Source organism: Muntiacus reevesi, chromosome 22 (genome assembly GCF_963930625.1).
Source record: "Muntiacus reevesi chromosome 22, mMunRee1.1, whole genome shotgun sequence".
In the NCBI taxonomy this organism is placed as follows: domain Eukaryota; kingdom Metazoa; phylum Chordata; class Mammalia; order Artiodactyla; family Cervidae; genus Muntiacus; species Muntiacus reevesi.
The window spans coordinates 6,697,524-6,713,490 of record NC_089270.1 but is presented as its reverse complement, the minus strand read 5'-3'; the positions used below and the strand labels follow the sequence as shown (position 1 = coordinate 6,713,490).

The window sequence follows — 15,967 nt, the reverse complement described above, 5'->3', positions numbered from 1 at the left end:
GCATTTTTCCATGCATCATAAAGTACTAAACAACTTCTTTGTCAAATCATTGAGACAAAACACTTGATGTTTTAAGGGTATAGCTTTAATTCTCCTGAAACTTGTATTATCCAGAACACTTCATTGCTAAATTTGCCAAACAACTGAAAAAATAATCAAAACTCATAAATTGATGGATGTGTAATAGACAAATAAGTGATATCAAAGTACTATCAAGATAAAAGACTTAGCTTAATAAAATCCTGAGAACAGATAAAATTACACAGTATAACAACAATATACTTTCTCTGACTATAAAAGTGTATTACAAAAAAAAAGTGTATTACAAATTACCAATAATCTAGATACTTTTCAAGAAGCTATTTATGAAATGGATTTGGCCATAACACTGAATGACATTTTTTATACTTTTAGGTCACTGTTATTTTTCACAGCCCTTATGTCTTTCCTACATATATGGAGACCCAGAGAAACTAAAGGATTTGCCTAAAATAGTACATCCACTTAGCTGTAGAGTCAAAAGAAAAGTTTTTTCCTTTTAATTTCAGCCCCAAAGGTAAAAGGCATTTTGATGAAGGGAGAACATCATTAAGCTTGACATGCAGTCCTAGCCTTGCTACTGAAGCAAGTTTCTTCACCTGTCTGGGGCTCAGTTTTCTTCTCCTCCAAGAAGAACTCCCACACAGTGGTAGCAGTCACAGTTGCTTGGTTATCGTGACATATTGAAGAGCCCTCTCTGGGGTACGCTTCACAGTTTACACATCTCTCAAGAGATGTTCAGGTGCCAGAGTCAGGCAGGTTGGAGTTCAGATCACCTCTCCATCCTTCACTAACTCTGTTCCTTCAAACAAACTGACTTCTCCATCGCTCCGTTTTTTCATCTACAGTTAGAAGCAATAATAATTCTTAGTTAACAAAGTTGTTGCAAGACTTAAAGCAGAAGACGCATGGACATAAGGCATTGCAGCTGGGACATTGTAAATGTTTAATAAATATGAGCTAATCTAACTTGAATTAACCTTTTGTTAATAAGACTAATAAAAGCTAAATGGGGCATGCAACTAAGTAGCTTCTAGGATTCATCTTGTCCTGCCTACCCCCATGACCCCACTCTGGGGAATAATATCATCATCCTCTTGAATTCCTCCAGTAAAGATGAGTGTCTGTGTGTGTCTAATTTAGCATCAGGTGATTCATCATCAAAATGATGGTTAATTTTTTTTAATTAGTCAAGTTTTAGATGATTTCTCATATATTCAGGAAAATTTTCTTGATATTTTGATGAAATTGTTTCTGTCTTCCTTGCAGGATATCAGTGATTTTAATATATATATATATATGAATTATTCAGTAGTATCCTGTTGAAAGTTGAGAAGACAAACTTAGGGTATGTGGGCATGTTGTTTGTGACTCTATATTTACAGGAACTATTTACTAAACTTTGAACTCTTTTTGAAGGTTTGAGAGGTAAGACTGGACCCCTGGGCCTTGCTGGAGAGAAAGGGGACCAAGGAGAGACTGGGAAAAAGGGCCCTGTGGGACCCGAGGGAGAGAAAGGAGAAGTGGGCCCTCCTGGGCCTCCTGGACCCAAGGGAGACAGAGGACAGCAAGGGGACCCGGGGCTGCCTGGAGTGTGCAGATGTGGCAGCATCGTGCTCAAATCTGCCTTTTCTGTTGGCATCACAACCAGCTACCCAGAAGAAAGGCTGCCAATCATATTTAACAAGGTCCTCTTCAACGAGGGAGAGCACTACAACCCAGCAACGGGAAAGTTCATCTGTGCCTTCCCCGGGATCTATTATTTTTCTTACGATATCACGTTGGCAAATAAGCATCTGGCCATCGGGCTGGTACACAACGGGCAGTATCGGATAAAGACCTTTGACGCCAACACGGGAAACCATGACGTGGCTTCAGGGTCCACAGTCATCTATCTGCAGCCAGAAGATGAAGTCTGGCTGGAGATATTCTTCACTGACCAGAATGGGCTCTTCTCAGACCCAGGTTGGGCTGACAGCTTGTTCTCTGGGTTTCTCCTGTATGTTGACACAGATTACCTAGACTCCATATCAGAAGACGATGAGCTCTGATGAGGACTGCTGGCCTGAGTGCCCCAAGATCCTTATGGCAGACACTTTGATTTAATCTGGGGCCCTGGAAGTTGGAAGGAGTGGAAACGAGATCCAAAAAGACTCCCACTCAGATTCCAGAGCATTTACAGACAGTTCTAGCAGAATCTGTTAAAACAAGTTGAACCACCAAACCATTGAAACCACACCAAAATGAATTACATAAAACAAAAACCCCAGATATGTTCTCTCAAAAGTGATGTTCATAAATATTTAAACAAATTAAAGACAATGTTACAAATTTTCTATTAAATTTCCTGAGTGCTAAAACCAGCTGGCAATGATATTGTCTCGTTAAATCTTCATAAAATTGCATTTTTGCCTGTTATTTAAGAAAATCAAAACATCCCAAAGTCCTTGACAATTCTCAAAAGACTGTAATAAGTAAAAACACAAAGGTGAGAGATGCCAAGTAATTTCAAACAAAATAAAGTGATTATTTTGCTGTATTATTTTTTCCTTCATGCTTCTATATATTCACTCAACAATTCTTTAATGGGACTGTAGGATCCAGACACTATATTGCTGGGTCAGATTTAATAATGAGTTAAGACAAAATTCCTAGGCTAATGTGTATTGAGCATACTGTCACAGTTCAGTATGGTAAGTGCCATGGCAAATAGGCTGACTCAATGCTGGAGGCACACGTGACTTGCTATTCCTGGGGGTTGAAACCAGAGAAGATTTTACACCTGGAAGAAAACTGTGTGTGCTAAGTTGTGTATTTTTAAATAGGTGGGAGATATGTAAATAAAACCAGGAATTCAACAGCTATCGTCTCTCCCATCTCATCTTCAAAACACCAGTGGTATTTGCAATCAGGAAGGGATGAAGAAAATCTAGAGATACCCTGGGAGTGGTAATGGAAGTGAAGAGAAACAGGTTTCAGAGATTAGTCAGTAGGTCATTTTCTTAAATTCTTTATCATGATAGTGTCTCAGGACAAACATTTGTATTTTTAGTTTTTTTTTTTTTTTTAGCTTTTTTTTTTCATTTATTTTTATTAGTTGGAGGCTAATTACTTTACAATATTGTAGTGGTTTTTGTCATACATTGACATGAATCAGCCATGGATATCGTTTTAGTTTTAACACAGGTAAGGGCACAGCTTTACATCGTAATAAAATATCGTTTCTCATGGGTTTCCCAGGTGATGAATTCTAATAAAGCAAAGCATATGACCACTGATTTATGAATGAGTTAATGGAAGGAGCGAACAGGAGGAAGGGAGGGCATGAGCAAACATCTGAGCAAATAACTGTCGCGTCTACGTCTCACTCACTCTTTATTTAGTTCCACTGTTCTCAGTGTCAACATCGTTCCCCACTGCCCTGCAATTCCTCAGACAGTCTCGCCCATGATACCCTCACGCCCACTCCCCTGGCCAAGAGTAATGGTATTCCCTAGCTCCCTCTTTTTTGGCATCCTGTCCATCCTCCCACGTTCTTTGCTCATTCATATAATAAATATCATTCAATGTCTCTATGCGTGAATCATTGCATTGAGTTCTGTGACGATAACACACCACCAAGATGAATTTGGTGCAGGCCCCGCCATCGACTTTCTAAGGAAATAAGAAAGGAAATGAGACACATGCAGACACAAAAGACCTAGAATTCTGGAAATAGACATCCTAAAAGATGAGAAGCACTACACTGGAGATAAAATACTTGGGAAGGAGTGCTGAGGGCAAAATGTTAACTCCAAAACTGGGGTGTGAGAGAAAAAGCGACTAGGGAAATCTCTGCGCCCCTGGCCCGAAGTGGCAGATGGGACTTGGAATGGCCCAAGCGGACAGAAGCCTTCCGACAGAGGAAACAATGGGGAGAAAACGTGAGAGTGAGGGCAGAGACCCAAAGAGGGGTCCGTAGGCCGTACCTGCAAGCGTCTCAAATGGCAGCCTGAGAACCGGAGCCTTCTTCATGGGAAAGCGTGAAGCCCTGTGTGTTCCAGAGCTGGCTACTATTATCAAGGGTGAAGTTTACAGTGATCACGCAGCTGTGCCTGTGGGCAATACTTCTCTCATCTTGCAGATCTGTCTGGCTTTCATCCTTTGCCTCTGCCTGCCGTGCATTTTCCACTCACGATTCTCCTTCTGGTCTGGGAGGCCAAGGGCAATAAAGATTGGAGAAGAGAGATAAGAGGTGGTTTGAGATAGTCATCTGTCTCTGAATAGCAGCTGAACCCGGAATTGCATGCTATAAAGTTGTTGTTGTTTTTTTTTTTAAAGAAAAAAACAACAACCAGCCAACAGAAAAATTTTATCTGGAGAAGAACAAAATACAGACCCTTTGGAGACTATGGGATTTGCTGAAGAAACTGAAGATGGAGAAGTCACGGAAGACAGTCACGACCCAGAAGAGTATTATGTCATTTAAATTTTCTTCTCATCATGATCCTTTAATGCATTCATTTTTTGGACTCCATTTTATTTACTTATCTCTCACATGTTTCTTGCAAAGCCTATTTTGAGTTTTTAAACTGAAGTTTCTTTAGCTGGAGTCTTGGTTCTAGGCCAAGGAATGAATTTTATTTTGAAATATCTGGCAGGATTGTGATGGAGATCAGAAAGCTAAAGTGGGAAAGGAAAGGCTATTTTAAGGATAAACTTTTAAGCAAAAGCAGGTGTCTTTTACTCCCAAAAAAAAGTGACAGATACAATATATTCACTTTTACTGATATTTGTGTAAAGAAAGAATGATTTTGGTTTAAAAAACTCCACGTCCCATTCCAATCATTCTTTGTAAGAACTGACTTGTAATGAATATGTATCAAGAAATGTTAGTTGACAATGTACTGTCTCTTTCCATAAGGATTTAAAGTCACTTGGAAAAATTGATAAAATACAGAAAGGACACATGGGTCAAAAGAACATGAGAACAAAAGGGCAGAACAAATAAACAAAAATGAAAGGATGAGATTAATACAAAACTGTCTGCATGAACATGCATGTACCTCCATTATACATTTACAGAAGACATGTGTTTCCTTGTATGGGAGTATACAGAAGAGCATTCCCAGGTCATTCATCATTGTGAATGATGTTGTTCGTAATGGGAAAAAAAAAGATTCCATGAACTTTAAATATACTTTTTCTCAGCTGCTCAGTGAAAAAGATCATGGACGTTTTGTATGTAAAATACGTTTTAAATATTAGTTATTGTTGCTTTGGAGAAGAGATCCTCCAGTATTCAAGCCTGGAGAATTCCATGGACAAAGGAGACTGGCAGACTACAGTCCATGGGATCGCAGAGTCGGACACAGCTGAGTGACTAAGACTATTTTTAGTTTATACCTTCCTTTCTCTCTCCTTCTGTAGTTCCACTATCAGTAGATGACATCACTACTCAGCCTGTCACCAAAGCCAAAACCTAAGGGACATCCTGGATGTCTTCCTTCCTTTCCTGGGTGAATTTCATTCCCCATAAGTGTTTATGGTTCTAGCTCCTAAGAGTACATTTCTGAATCATTGTAACTTTCCATTGCCAATGCCAAGGTTTCATTCATACATTTACCATCTCTACTCTGAACTAGTAAAAAAAAAAAAAAAAACTTCTAATTGAATCCTGGCCCCTGGCCAGGGGCCACAATCCTCCAATCCATTCTCCATATTAAGCTTGATCTGTCCTTCTATATAACATACATGGTCAGGTCACTCCACAGCCTGAAAGCCATCAATGGCCCTTCAATCTCTACAAAATAAACTGTTTCTTGAAATCTAGACATCATATTCAAAAGTAGAGAAATCACTTTGCCAACAAAGATCTGTATAGTCAGAGCTATGGTTTTTCCAGTAGTCATGTATGGATGTGAGAGTTCAACCATAAAGAAGGTTGAGCACCAAAGAATTGATACTTTCAAACTGGGTTCTGGAGAAGCTCTTGAGAGCCCCTTGGACAGCAAGGAAATCAAACCAGTCAATCTCAAAGAAAAGCAACCCTGTATCTTCATTGGAAGGACTGACACTGAAGCTGAAGATCCGTCACTTTGGTCACCTGATGGGAAGAGCCGACTCATTGGAAAAGACACTGATGCTGGGAAAAAAATTGAGTGCAGGCGGAGAAGGGGACAGCAGAGGATGAGATGGTTAGATAGCATCACCAACTCAATGGACATGAGTTTGAGAAAGCTTTGGGAGATAGTGAAGGACAGGGAAGCCTGGAGTGCTGCAGTTCATGGGTTCACAAAGAGTCAGACACAACTTAGTGACTGAACAACAACAATTTGAATTTATTTATTTGCTACCTGGCATGTATATCATTTTTCTGGTATTCATACCCAGGGTCCTCCTAAAGGACCAGCTTCCTTCACATGCTACGTCTTTGAGCTTCTAGGTAGAATCAACTTTTGCAGTTTGTAAATCTCAGGCCTGATCAATCAAAGCATAGTGTTCTGCTCACCAAAATAATTCATGCAGGTAACTCAAACAGAACTGTGAGACTTTGCTGGTATGTCTATAAAAGAGACTCCCTTTCTTTCCCATTGGACTTGACCCTGTGAGACTCTAACAACCATATTACAGTCACAAAGCATAAACCACATGAGAACAGAACCATGCACAGATGGTGTCAGAACACAGAGATAAAGGGAGAAATCTAAGATCAATTGGATCTTGATCCAGACATGTCTATAATACCCAGCTCTTCCTGTGGACTTTTCAGTTATGGCTGCCATTAAATGCCATTTCACTTAAGTCTTATTGAGGAGCGTATTCAGTCACTTGAAAAAGATGTTATCCTTCCTAATATTATTGCAAACAGCCTTTAGTTAGGCATTAGACTCTTTGGGATCTAGCCTCTGCCTACTTTTTCCTGAATATTTAAAATTTAGTCACTTATTATGTATTAACCAGTAGGCAATTCATGTTTTCATCTCAACCAATAGATTATATCATACGATATAAATGTGTTTTTAATTTCCTTTTTTAATGCTTCTTATTGTGATAAAAGCCACATATATAAAAAATACTATCTTAATCAATCACATTTAACTGTACAATTTGGTGGCATCAAGTGCATATACATTTTTGTGCAACTCTCACCATCATCCATCTCCTGAATTTTTCACCTTCCTAAACTGAAACTCTGTCTCCATTAAGCACTGAGTCCCTGTTCCATCTCCCCATCCCACCTTCTATGCCCCTGACATCTACCAATGTGCCTTCAAATTCCATAAATCTGACTATTCTAGATAACTTCTAGGTGAAAGTGAAAGTCACTCAGTCAAGCCCAAGTCTTTGCAACCCCATGGACTATACAGTCCATGGAATTCTCCAGGTCAAAATACTAGAGTAGGTAGCTATTACCTTCTCCAGGGAATCTTCCCAACCCAGGGATCGAACCCAGGTCTCTGGCTTTGTAGGCAGATTCTTTACCAGCTGAGCCACCAGGGAAGCCCAAAAATACTGGAGTGGGTAGTCTATCCCTTCTCCAGAGGATCATCCTGACCCAGGAATCGAACTGGGGTCTCCTGAATTGCAGGTGGATTCTTTACCAGCTGAGCTACCAAGGAAGCCTTATACCTCACATAAGTGAAATCAAACACTATTTTCTGTACCTGCTGTATATTGGAATGCATTTTAAGGTTCACTCAATATATGTCCTACAAACAGATTGTACCTTCTTTTTTTCCCTCTGCTATACAGTGAGTTCTCATTAACTATCTATTTTATACATAGCGGTGTATATATGTCAACCCCAGTTTCCCAATTTATCCCAAATTCTTGCAGGTGGAGAGAGAAATAGTACACCAAAAAATCCCTGTGACCATCCTGTGTGTTAATCAAGACTCTTAAGATTATAACAGACAGAATCCAGTTCAGACTGGCTCAAGAACAGGGAACTCAATGAAGTAACATTAAATTCTCGAGCCATCTCTGGGTTCTCATTCATTGTCACCAGGAGTTCATGTCTCCCCATCTCACAGATGGGTTCTCCCCAGTGTAGATTTCACTTTCAGGCCAACACTTGCCATTGTGATAAAGACAGCCACCAACAGCTCCAGGTTTGCATTTTGCAGTCTCAACAGAGGAAATATATACATTTTCTCTTTCTCTTTTTCAGTGCTCCTAGCAAAAGATCTAAGGATGACAGCCCTTTAGTTCTGGTTGGTCCTGCTTGAGTCATGAGTAAGCCCCTTAATCAATGATTGGCTAAGGAAAGGTGGCTTTCCCATTGGCTAGTCCATGCCACATGTCCATTCCTAGAGCGAAGGACAGAATCAGCCCCACCTAAGTCACATGGAAAATAAAGGCTCCAGGTCTAGAGAAAGAGAGCTTACTGATGGTCAGTCAAAAGCAACAGGTGACCTCTTTAGGTTGATTTCAGATAAAATCAAAACCATATTTATTTTGTCTGCATTATACAAAATCAATCAGTTGCCAGAATGGCTTTTCTCTGAGATAATCTAATTTTGCTCCTCTGTCCATCGAATTCTCCAGACAAGAATACTGGAGTGGGTAGCCACTCCTTTCTCCAGGGGATCCTTCTGATCCAGGGGTCAAAGCCGGGTCTCTGGCATTGCAGGCAGATTCTTTACTCAGAGTCACCAAGGAAGACCAGTATTTTGTCAGACTTGCTCAATATTGTGCCCTCTACAAACCTGGCATCTGAGATGATCACTCAGTACAGGCTGTCTTAATGCTAGCTCCCAGGTGACTTTTAATGAAAGAATAGATTGTCCTCAATTGAAATCTTCTTCTTCCCCTCCAATCTTCTGATTTTTTACACCAATAGCCTAATATGTACAAAAATCTATGCAATTATCTTTGATAATTATAAAAAAGAAGGAGGAAAGTATCCTTGGAGATTAGTCTCTTTGTAGAATCAAAAAGAAGAGCCAGTAAACCCAATGCCTTCCTTGGCCAGCATAATAATAGCACTGCTACGGGGCGCTGAAATGCTATCCTAGTTCACAAACAGGCTGCATCACTTTCGTCATGTTTTCCTTCTTGCTTCTTGAGAGATCATCAATTGATGCCTAAAGGCATAAGCAGCTGCCATTTGCTCTGTGTCTTCTTTGTAACCAGTACCATCCTGGGTCCTTTTAGCGTTGAACCTTATTTCCTTCTCAGGAAAAGCAGTGCTTCTCCCACTTCCATCTCCCCCTCAAAAGAGCAGCATAGGATGGACATGTCAGGACCTTCAATGCTGGGATGTCGCTTAAGAATGACAAGGGAGGAGATCAAAGTGAAGGCCACCTACCACAATCTCTATGGGTTCTTCTCTCCCTTGAATGTGCCACTCAGCACCCAAACTAAAAGGGATTCACTATAGAGAGGTCACTGGAACAACTGGAATCAGAAAGGCAGGCAAGGTGAAAAGAAGCAAGCAGAAGTGTTAAGGTTCAAGCACTCGCCAGGGCCGGAACAATCATCCCCCGAGGTCTGGAGGGGAGGGGTGTGACCGTGGACGCTGAATGCAGCAGAGAGTGGGAGACTCGGAAGAAGACCCTCCTCCAGGAAGCACGCCTGGAATAGCACCTGGCCATGACTCGAACCAGGCAGAAGTGGGGAGGGAGCCAAGGCAGGAAACTCCGACCCTGCTCGCCTCCACCCTCCAGTCTCCTCTCTCTCTCCTTCCCCAGCCAAATCCAACAGCTCCAGGAAGTAAGGGAGGCTGGGCAAGGCTGTGTGCAGAGAGGGGCTTCTCGGGAAAAGAACTGTGCTAGGAAGGATAGACAATTGAAGAGGAGTCAAGAATTGGGGTGGGAGCAAGTGGAAATTAAACAGCACAGGATAATACACATGGGGTTGGAATTCCTGCCCACTTCACCCCTGCTCTGTCATGAGCACACACACCTTACTCCCTGCCTCTCAAGAAAACGTCATGGAGACCCTGCTTCATAGACAGATCATTGTGCTATGAGGGAAAAGCTCCATTCCTCAACTGTCTTCCTTTCATGCTGGTTAATTACTTCCTACTTCAACTGGTAACTAAACCTGTCACTATCAGGACATGCTCAAGTGTAACCACAATATTCACTGTGGCTAGACCATGCAAATTTTAATTAGCAAAAGCTGCGCCCACCACCCTTGCTCTGCACACGGGACAAAGACTGGCCCTAAGAGACTGGTGCCGGGTCCGTGGGTCTGGTTTAGTTCTGCAGAGGAGAACCCAGGCCATCTTTTACCATCATCATTATATCACCGGCTTAGAAAAACCAGGAAGCCTGAACACCTCTTGGCTTTCTTCACCAGACAGTCTCTACAGTATATACCTGCTCACACACACATGCACGCATACAAACAAACACATACACACACACACACACACACACACACACATGGAGCCCAGAGCATGCAGGATCACACTTTCCATGGGCTTCATGCATCCCTCAATGTGGGACCAAGATCAAGGGTAAGATGTATCAAATATGTTAGGCAACCAAAGAGTTTTCTGAAGAAGAAAATTAAAAAAAAAAAAAAAACATGAAATTTGCCATGAGGACTGCTTCAATTCTGTGCCACGGTTTCCAAGACACACGTCTCTTCTTTCTTTTCTACATCAGCAATACTGACATTTGAAGACAGAGTATCTTCGTTCTGTGGTCTGTCTTGAACATCCCTGGACATGTAGCAGCATCCCTGGCCTCTACCCTGGGGTAGTAGGAGTACCCAGCTCCCTTCAGTAGCAAACAGTCAATAATATCTCCAGACACTGCCCAATGTCCCTGGGGCAAAATCGTCCCAGCTGAGAACTTCTGTACAGTATGTTCACAATGACAGTCTATTCAGTCCCCACAATCTGTTTGCCAACAACCGTTTTCCAAATGATCTTTTTTTTTCGCAGACATAAACATGTGGCTGGTTACTATTTCAGGTAAGATACTGTCTCCCTTCTGAGAACCCCTAGCTGAACTGTATCCTGTCTTGAAAGCACGCAAGAAGCAGCCAGAAACTATGCCCTCATCCCCATTCCCTCTCACCTTAGCCAACATATTTCTTTTTTGTTTTGTCTAGGATACAAAACTAACAGAGTTTCCAACTTTGACGCACATATTCTAAGAGAATAATTGATCGTGTGTACAAAGATTTAATTATAAGAAAGAGCCTGCAGCAAGGTTTATAATATGGAAAACTGGGAAACAGCCTAAGTGTCTGATGATAGAATCGTGGTTAAATGAGCTGTGATACATTCATTCAGTAGAATATATACAGTGTCATTAAAGTGATGAGAACGGAAATGCCTGGCGCCATAAGATGCTCAAGAAATATTCACAGAACAAAGTAGGTCACTAGAGACTCTTTTCAGTGGTCATCCCATTTTTAAACTCTTCTCAGTGATTATCCCATTTTTACAGTCTGTTTGCATGTGCATAGAAAAAGTCTGCATCAAAAGTAGTTACTAACAGAGGTTTTTTTTAATTTCTACCCATTTGATCTTGAACTTCAATTTTTATAATAAATATATTTTACATAAAATTTTTATATAAGTTCTTAGAGAGTCAGGGTCATCACACATGATTACACTTCCAAAGGATTGCAGAGAAAAAAGTCTAAGGAAAAAAAATCTCGACACTATAGGCTGAAGTATGCATGAACACCATCTTTGAAGTTTTCTGGTGACACAACTGCCTGTCCAATCCAGAGGATTCTTTAAAGCAAAAATAAAGCAAAACGATCCTAGTTTATATATATTTAAAATTATCCCACCCTAACTTAAACAGGGAAGGAAATGAGTCTTGAATTGACATCATTTTATTGTGTTTTTATTAGTCAGGAACTATAAATCCGAAGGGTTACCCACAGTATGAAGTCATTTAGAACCAAAGCGTTTCCTGGCTGGCAAAGGCGTTTATGAGCGGCCATATGAAGAAGCCTGGATTGTGGCTCAGCTCCAGGACCATCATGGAGGTGGCAGGATTTATGGAACTTAAGCCTTACTCAATCTGGTCAGAATTCCAGGCAATGATCTGAAATCACTGAATGCAAGAAAATCATAAATTCTAAGATGTTGCAGCCATTCTCTTAAATTACAGCACTATCTTTTACAAGATTGCCTGGGAGATACTGCCCCTGCTGAAATAAACAACGGGAAAAAGCTGTCTCTATAATCTCTTCCTGCCACAGCTTCAGACAACATTCTTAGCATGGAGTGCATCTCTATTACTACTGAAATTACTCTGAAACAAGGGCGTTGCAAGGATTTTCTGCAGAAAACCCCCAGGTTTAACTGCACAGTTGGTCCTTGCCATGTCCATTCCGCTTCAGCTGATATTGAGGGCTGATCGGAAGGGGCTCAAGCATCCAGAGATTTGGGCATCCGCAGGGCATCTGGAAACAACCTCTCTCTATACTGAGGAACAACTGGATTCAGAACTAAAATTAAAGTACCACTGCCTGAAGTGTTCCCATGGTCAGATTATTGGCAGATCATAATCAGATGGTTGGAAGGTGAGGTGGTCAGAACCCCAGATACACATGCTGTTTAATCGCTCGGTCATGTTCTACTCTTTGTGACCCCACAGACTGTAGCCCGCCAGGCTCCTCTGTCCATGGGATTTCCCAGGCAAAAATACTGGAATGGGTTGCCATTTCCTCCCCCAGGGGACTTCTGGACCCAGGGAACGAACCTGCATTGGCAGGTAGATTCTTTATCACTGAACAACATGGGAAAGCCCAAATCAGAATACATATACGTCAAAACATAAAGTTAAATACATACCCAAGAAGTCCTTATCCTCTTGACTCCTCCTAGGCACAAAATTCAGATTAAATTCAGGATGTCCAATCAAATCTGAGTTTCATCTAGTGCAACAAATAACTGTTTAAGAATAAACCAAATATTTACCTGGGTGCCCTGTATTCTTATGCACTAAATCTGGCAACTCGACCCTGCTAGAATTCTCCTGCAAAGGCATGACATGAATCCAAGTGACCTTCAGAAGGGCTATTAATTTCTCCTATAATAAGAAGCAGGTTTCCTTATGAGAAGGGATTATTAGATTCCTGAACAGCATCAAAGAGTCAGATTTAACTGAATCAGAAAGACATAAGAAAAGTTGGATGGAAAGTCAGAAGGCAGAAGCTCTAGTCCCGAAGGTTGAGTCTTGGCCCCCAGGCCACAGATCTGAGACCTGACACCAAGGCCTCAGAAGTGGAGCCCAGAAGCAAGGTCACCTTCGAAGCTGACTGAGCCCCTTTGTAAACTGAGCCCTTTATTAAAAGCCCCCTGATCATCACTAACAAGTTTCTGGTCTCCCAATTAAGAAAAGATACCCACTCAGTAAATACACTATAGTGTCTCAACCAATCACCTAATGCCAAGCATCCAGGAATTTACTTTGTCTTGAGGCTATAAAAATTGGCCATTAACCCACGAGAACTGTCACCTCTCTCCGGTCTGTTGGGAGGTCAGCCCACTGCGCTCACAGTGCACATCGTCTCTGCTTTTTCTTCTTAATAAACCTGCTCCCTTCTGAAAGGCTCTATATCTGGAAACGCTTTTCCAACCTGTGCTCGGACTCCGTCAGTATTGGCAATTCCAATAACCAGCTTTGCATGACTTTGAGACAAGCCCCCTAAACCCTGTAAGCCTGTTTCCATAGTACACCCAAAGCAGAAAATAAGTGATTACCGTCCTTTCTCTGAAACCACAGCAGACATTGCTAATCGATCACAGCATTCCTTCCCACTGTGTCCAGGGGCAGCGGCAGAATACTGCTTGGCAAAATCTCCAGGAGGCCACCATCCATGGACAAGACTACACCCTTGACAAGAAATCCACTTGCCTTCCTTGAAATAAATGAGCCAACTCCAGTGAAAATTCGGAATCCTTTGTGTTCCAAATTCAACCCTTATTAATTAGAAGCAAAACTTAACAACTACCTTCTGATGTAGTTTTTTTTTTTTTTTTTTTTTTGCCTTATTTGTGTATTTTTTTCTTAAACTTTTAATTTCGTATTAGGATATGTCCAATTAACAATGTTGTGATAGTTTCAGATGGACAGTGAAAGGTCTTAGCCCTACATATACATGAATCCACTTGCCCCCAAACTCCCCTCCCATCCAGGCTGCCATATAACGTTGAGCAGAATTCTGTGTGCTGTACCATAGGTCCTTGTTCTTTACCCATTTTAAATATAACAGTGTGTACATATCCATCCCAGCTCCCTGGCTATCCTTTACCTCCATCCTTCCCCCTGGTAACCTTAAGTTTGTTCTCTAAGCCTGTGAATCTGCTCCTGTTTTGTAAGTTCATTTGCATTATTTCTTTTTAGATTCCACCTATAAGGAATGTCATACAGTATTTCTTCTTCTCTGTCTGATGAAGTAGATTTTTCTTAATTCAGAGTAGAAGAAACGATCAAGGAATCCTGCCTTGATCAGACCTTGTAGGAACTGTCCTTGAGGACCTCAGTGGAGGATGTGGCATGTCCTGATTCCTTCCTTAACGTTACCCTTGATTTTTCTTCCCTCCCTCTGCATTGACCTTGATTCCTCTCCCCTTCACGTCTGTTTCCTTCTACACTCACGGGCTCCTCATATGACCCCTGGCTTCATCACCCCTGTGTGTCTTTTCTATGTTGCAGATTCTTATTTCTCATCATTTCAGCCTCTTCTGGCCATTCCCGGTCTTGGGCGAGGTCATGGTATCTTCAGTGCCCGATCTCGGCCTGATTCTCTCCCCATTTCCCAGTTCAAATGCCCCAGAGGGAGGGTCTCACGGCTTAGCTGGTCCCTGCTTGCCACGGGGCCAGTCTGGGGATTGGCTATGTGCTGAGTCAGAGCCCTCCCCTGGTCCAACCAGCCAGGACTGGGAAGACCTGGAATAAAGCATGACTGCCTGGGTGAAACTCATCAGCAGAAGATGTCAGTGCCTTTGTTTGTCTGTTTTTCTTTCTTTCTTTTCAAAAAGGTCTGAAGGGCAGACACCATGATGTACATAACATCATAGGATTTCTTGAAGACCTGAGTTGACCATGTATGTGAAAAGTGACTGTTCTAACTGGTTTCTTCCAAAAGCAGGCCCAGAGGCAGAGACCTGAATGTAAGTAGTTTATGTGGGGGGTGCTGGAAACACCAATAAGGTAGTGAGCAAGCGATGGAGGGAAAGGAAAATAGCTCATATGTGTGTGTTACTAGGCAATGACCACAGTAGCCGAGAGAAGCTTGTTCCAGAGGGAAGCTGGGGAAATGGGAGAAAACACACAGCCCAGAATGAGCTCACCCTCGACAGCGTGGAAGCTGCAGGGTCTAAAGACTGACTCCCAGGAGTCCTTGGCGGGCGCTGCTTTCCCAGCACTTCGGACGTGCCTTGGTGGTGCTCCGGCACAGTGGATTCCCGAGGTTCTGGGAAGGCTCCTCCAGTTGCTCAAATGGTCAAGAAACTGCCTGCAATGCAGGAGAACCAGGTTCAATCCCTGGGTCAGGAAGATCCCCTGGAGAAGGGAATGGCAACCCACTCCAGTATTCTTGCCTGGAGAATCCCCTGGATAGAGGAGCCTGGTGGGCTACAGTCCACGGGGTCCTAAAGAGTCGGACAAGACTGAGCGACTAACACTTTCACTTTCAAGGTTCTGGGAAGAGGCCCCCCCAGGCACAGAGAGGGAGATAAGACAAATATGGACAAGCTTTTTGAGCTCGTTAAAGTCTAAGGAGTAGAGGAGAGGCACTGATATCACCTGCTGCAGCCCTCTGTCAGGTCTCAAATCAATATCGCCTCCATGAGGGTGGGGAAACAGTGTCTGGCACATAATAGATGCTCAATACATATTTAAGAGATAAGTAAATGATAGAAACTTCTATATAAATGAATGTAATTATTATTGGGGCCATTGTTGTGGATCCTTCTTGTTTGTTTGCCTTACATGGTTCTTGGAAGAAAAGTTATGACCAA

The 15,967-nt window shown here is 42.0% G+C and overlaps 1 protein-coding gene across 2 annotated transcripts in view; it reads left to right on the top strand.

Annotated features, from left to right (window-relative positions):
- The window catches only part of C1QTNF7 (C1q and TNF related 7), a 77,878-nt gene extending 75,288 nt beyond the window's left edge, over nucleotides 1–2,590 (top strand). For both annotated transcript variants that reach the window (XM_065914291.1, XM_065914289.1), the window contains exon 3: nucleotides 1,459–2,590. In XM_065914291.1, the coding sequence (XP_065770363.1) occupies nucleotides 1,459–2,090 (632 nt within the window). In that variant the 3' untranslated portion in view covers nucleotides 2,091–2,590. The remainder of the gene's footprint in view (nucleotides 1–1,458) is intronic.
- The last annotated feature ends 13,377 nt before the right edge of the window (nucleotides 2,591–15,967 follow it).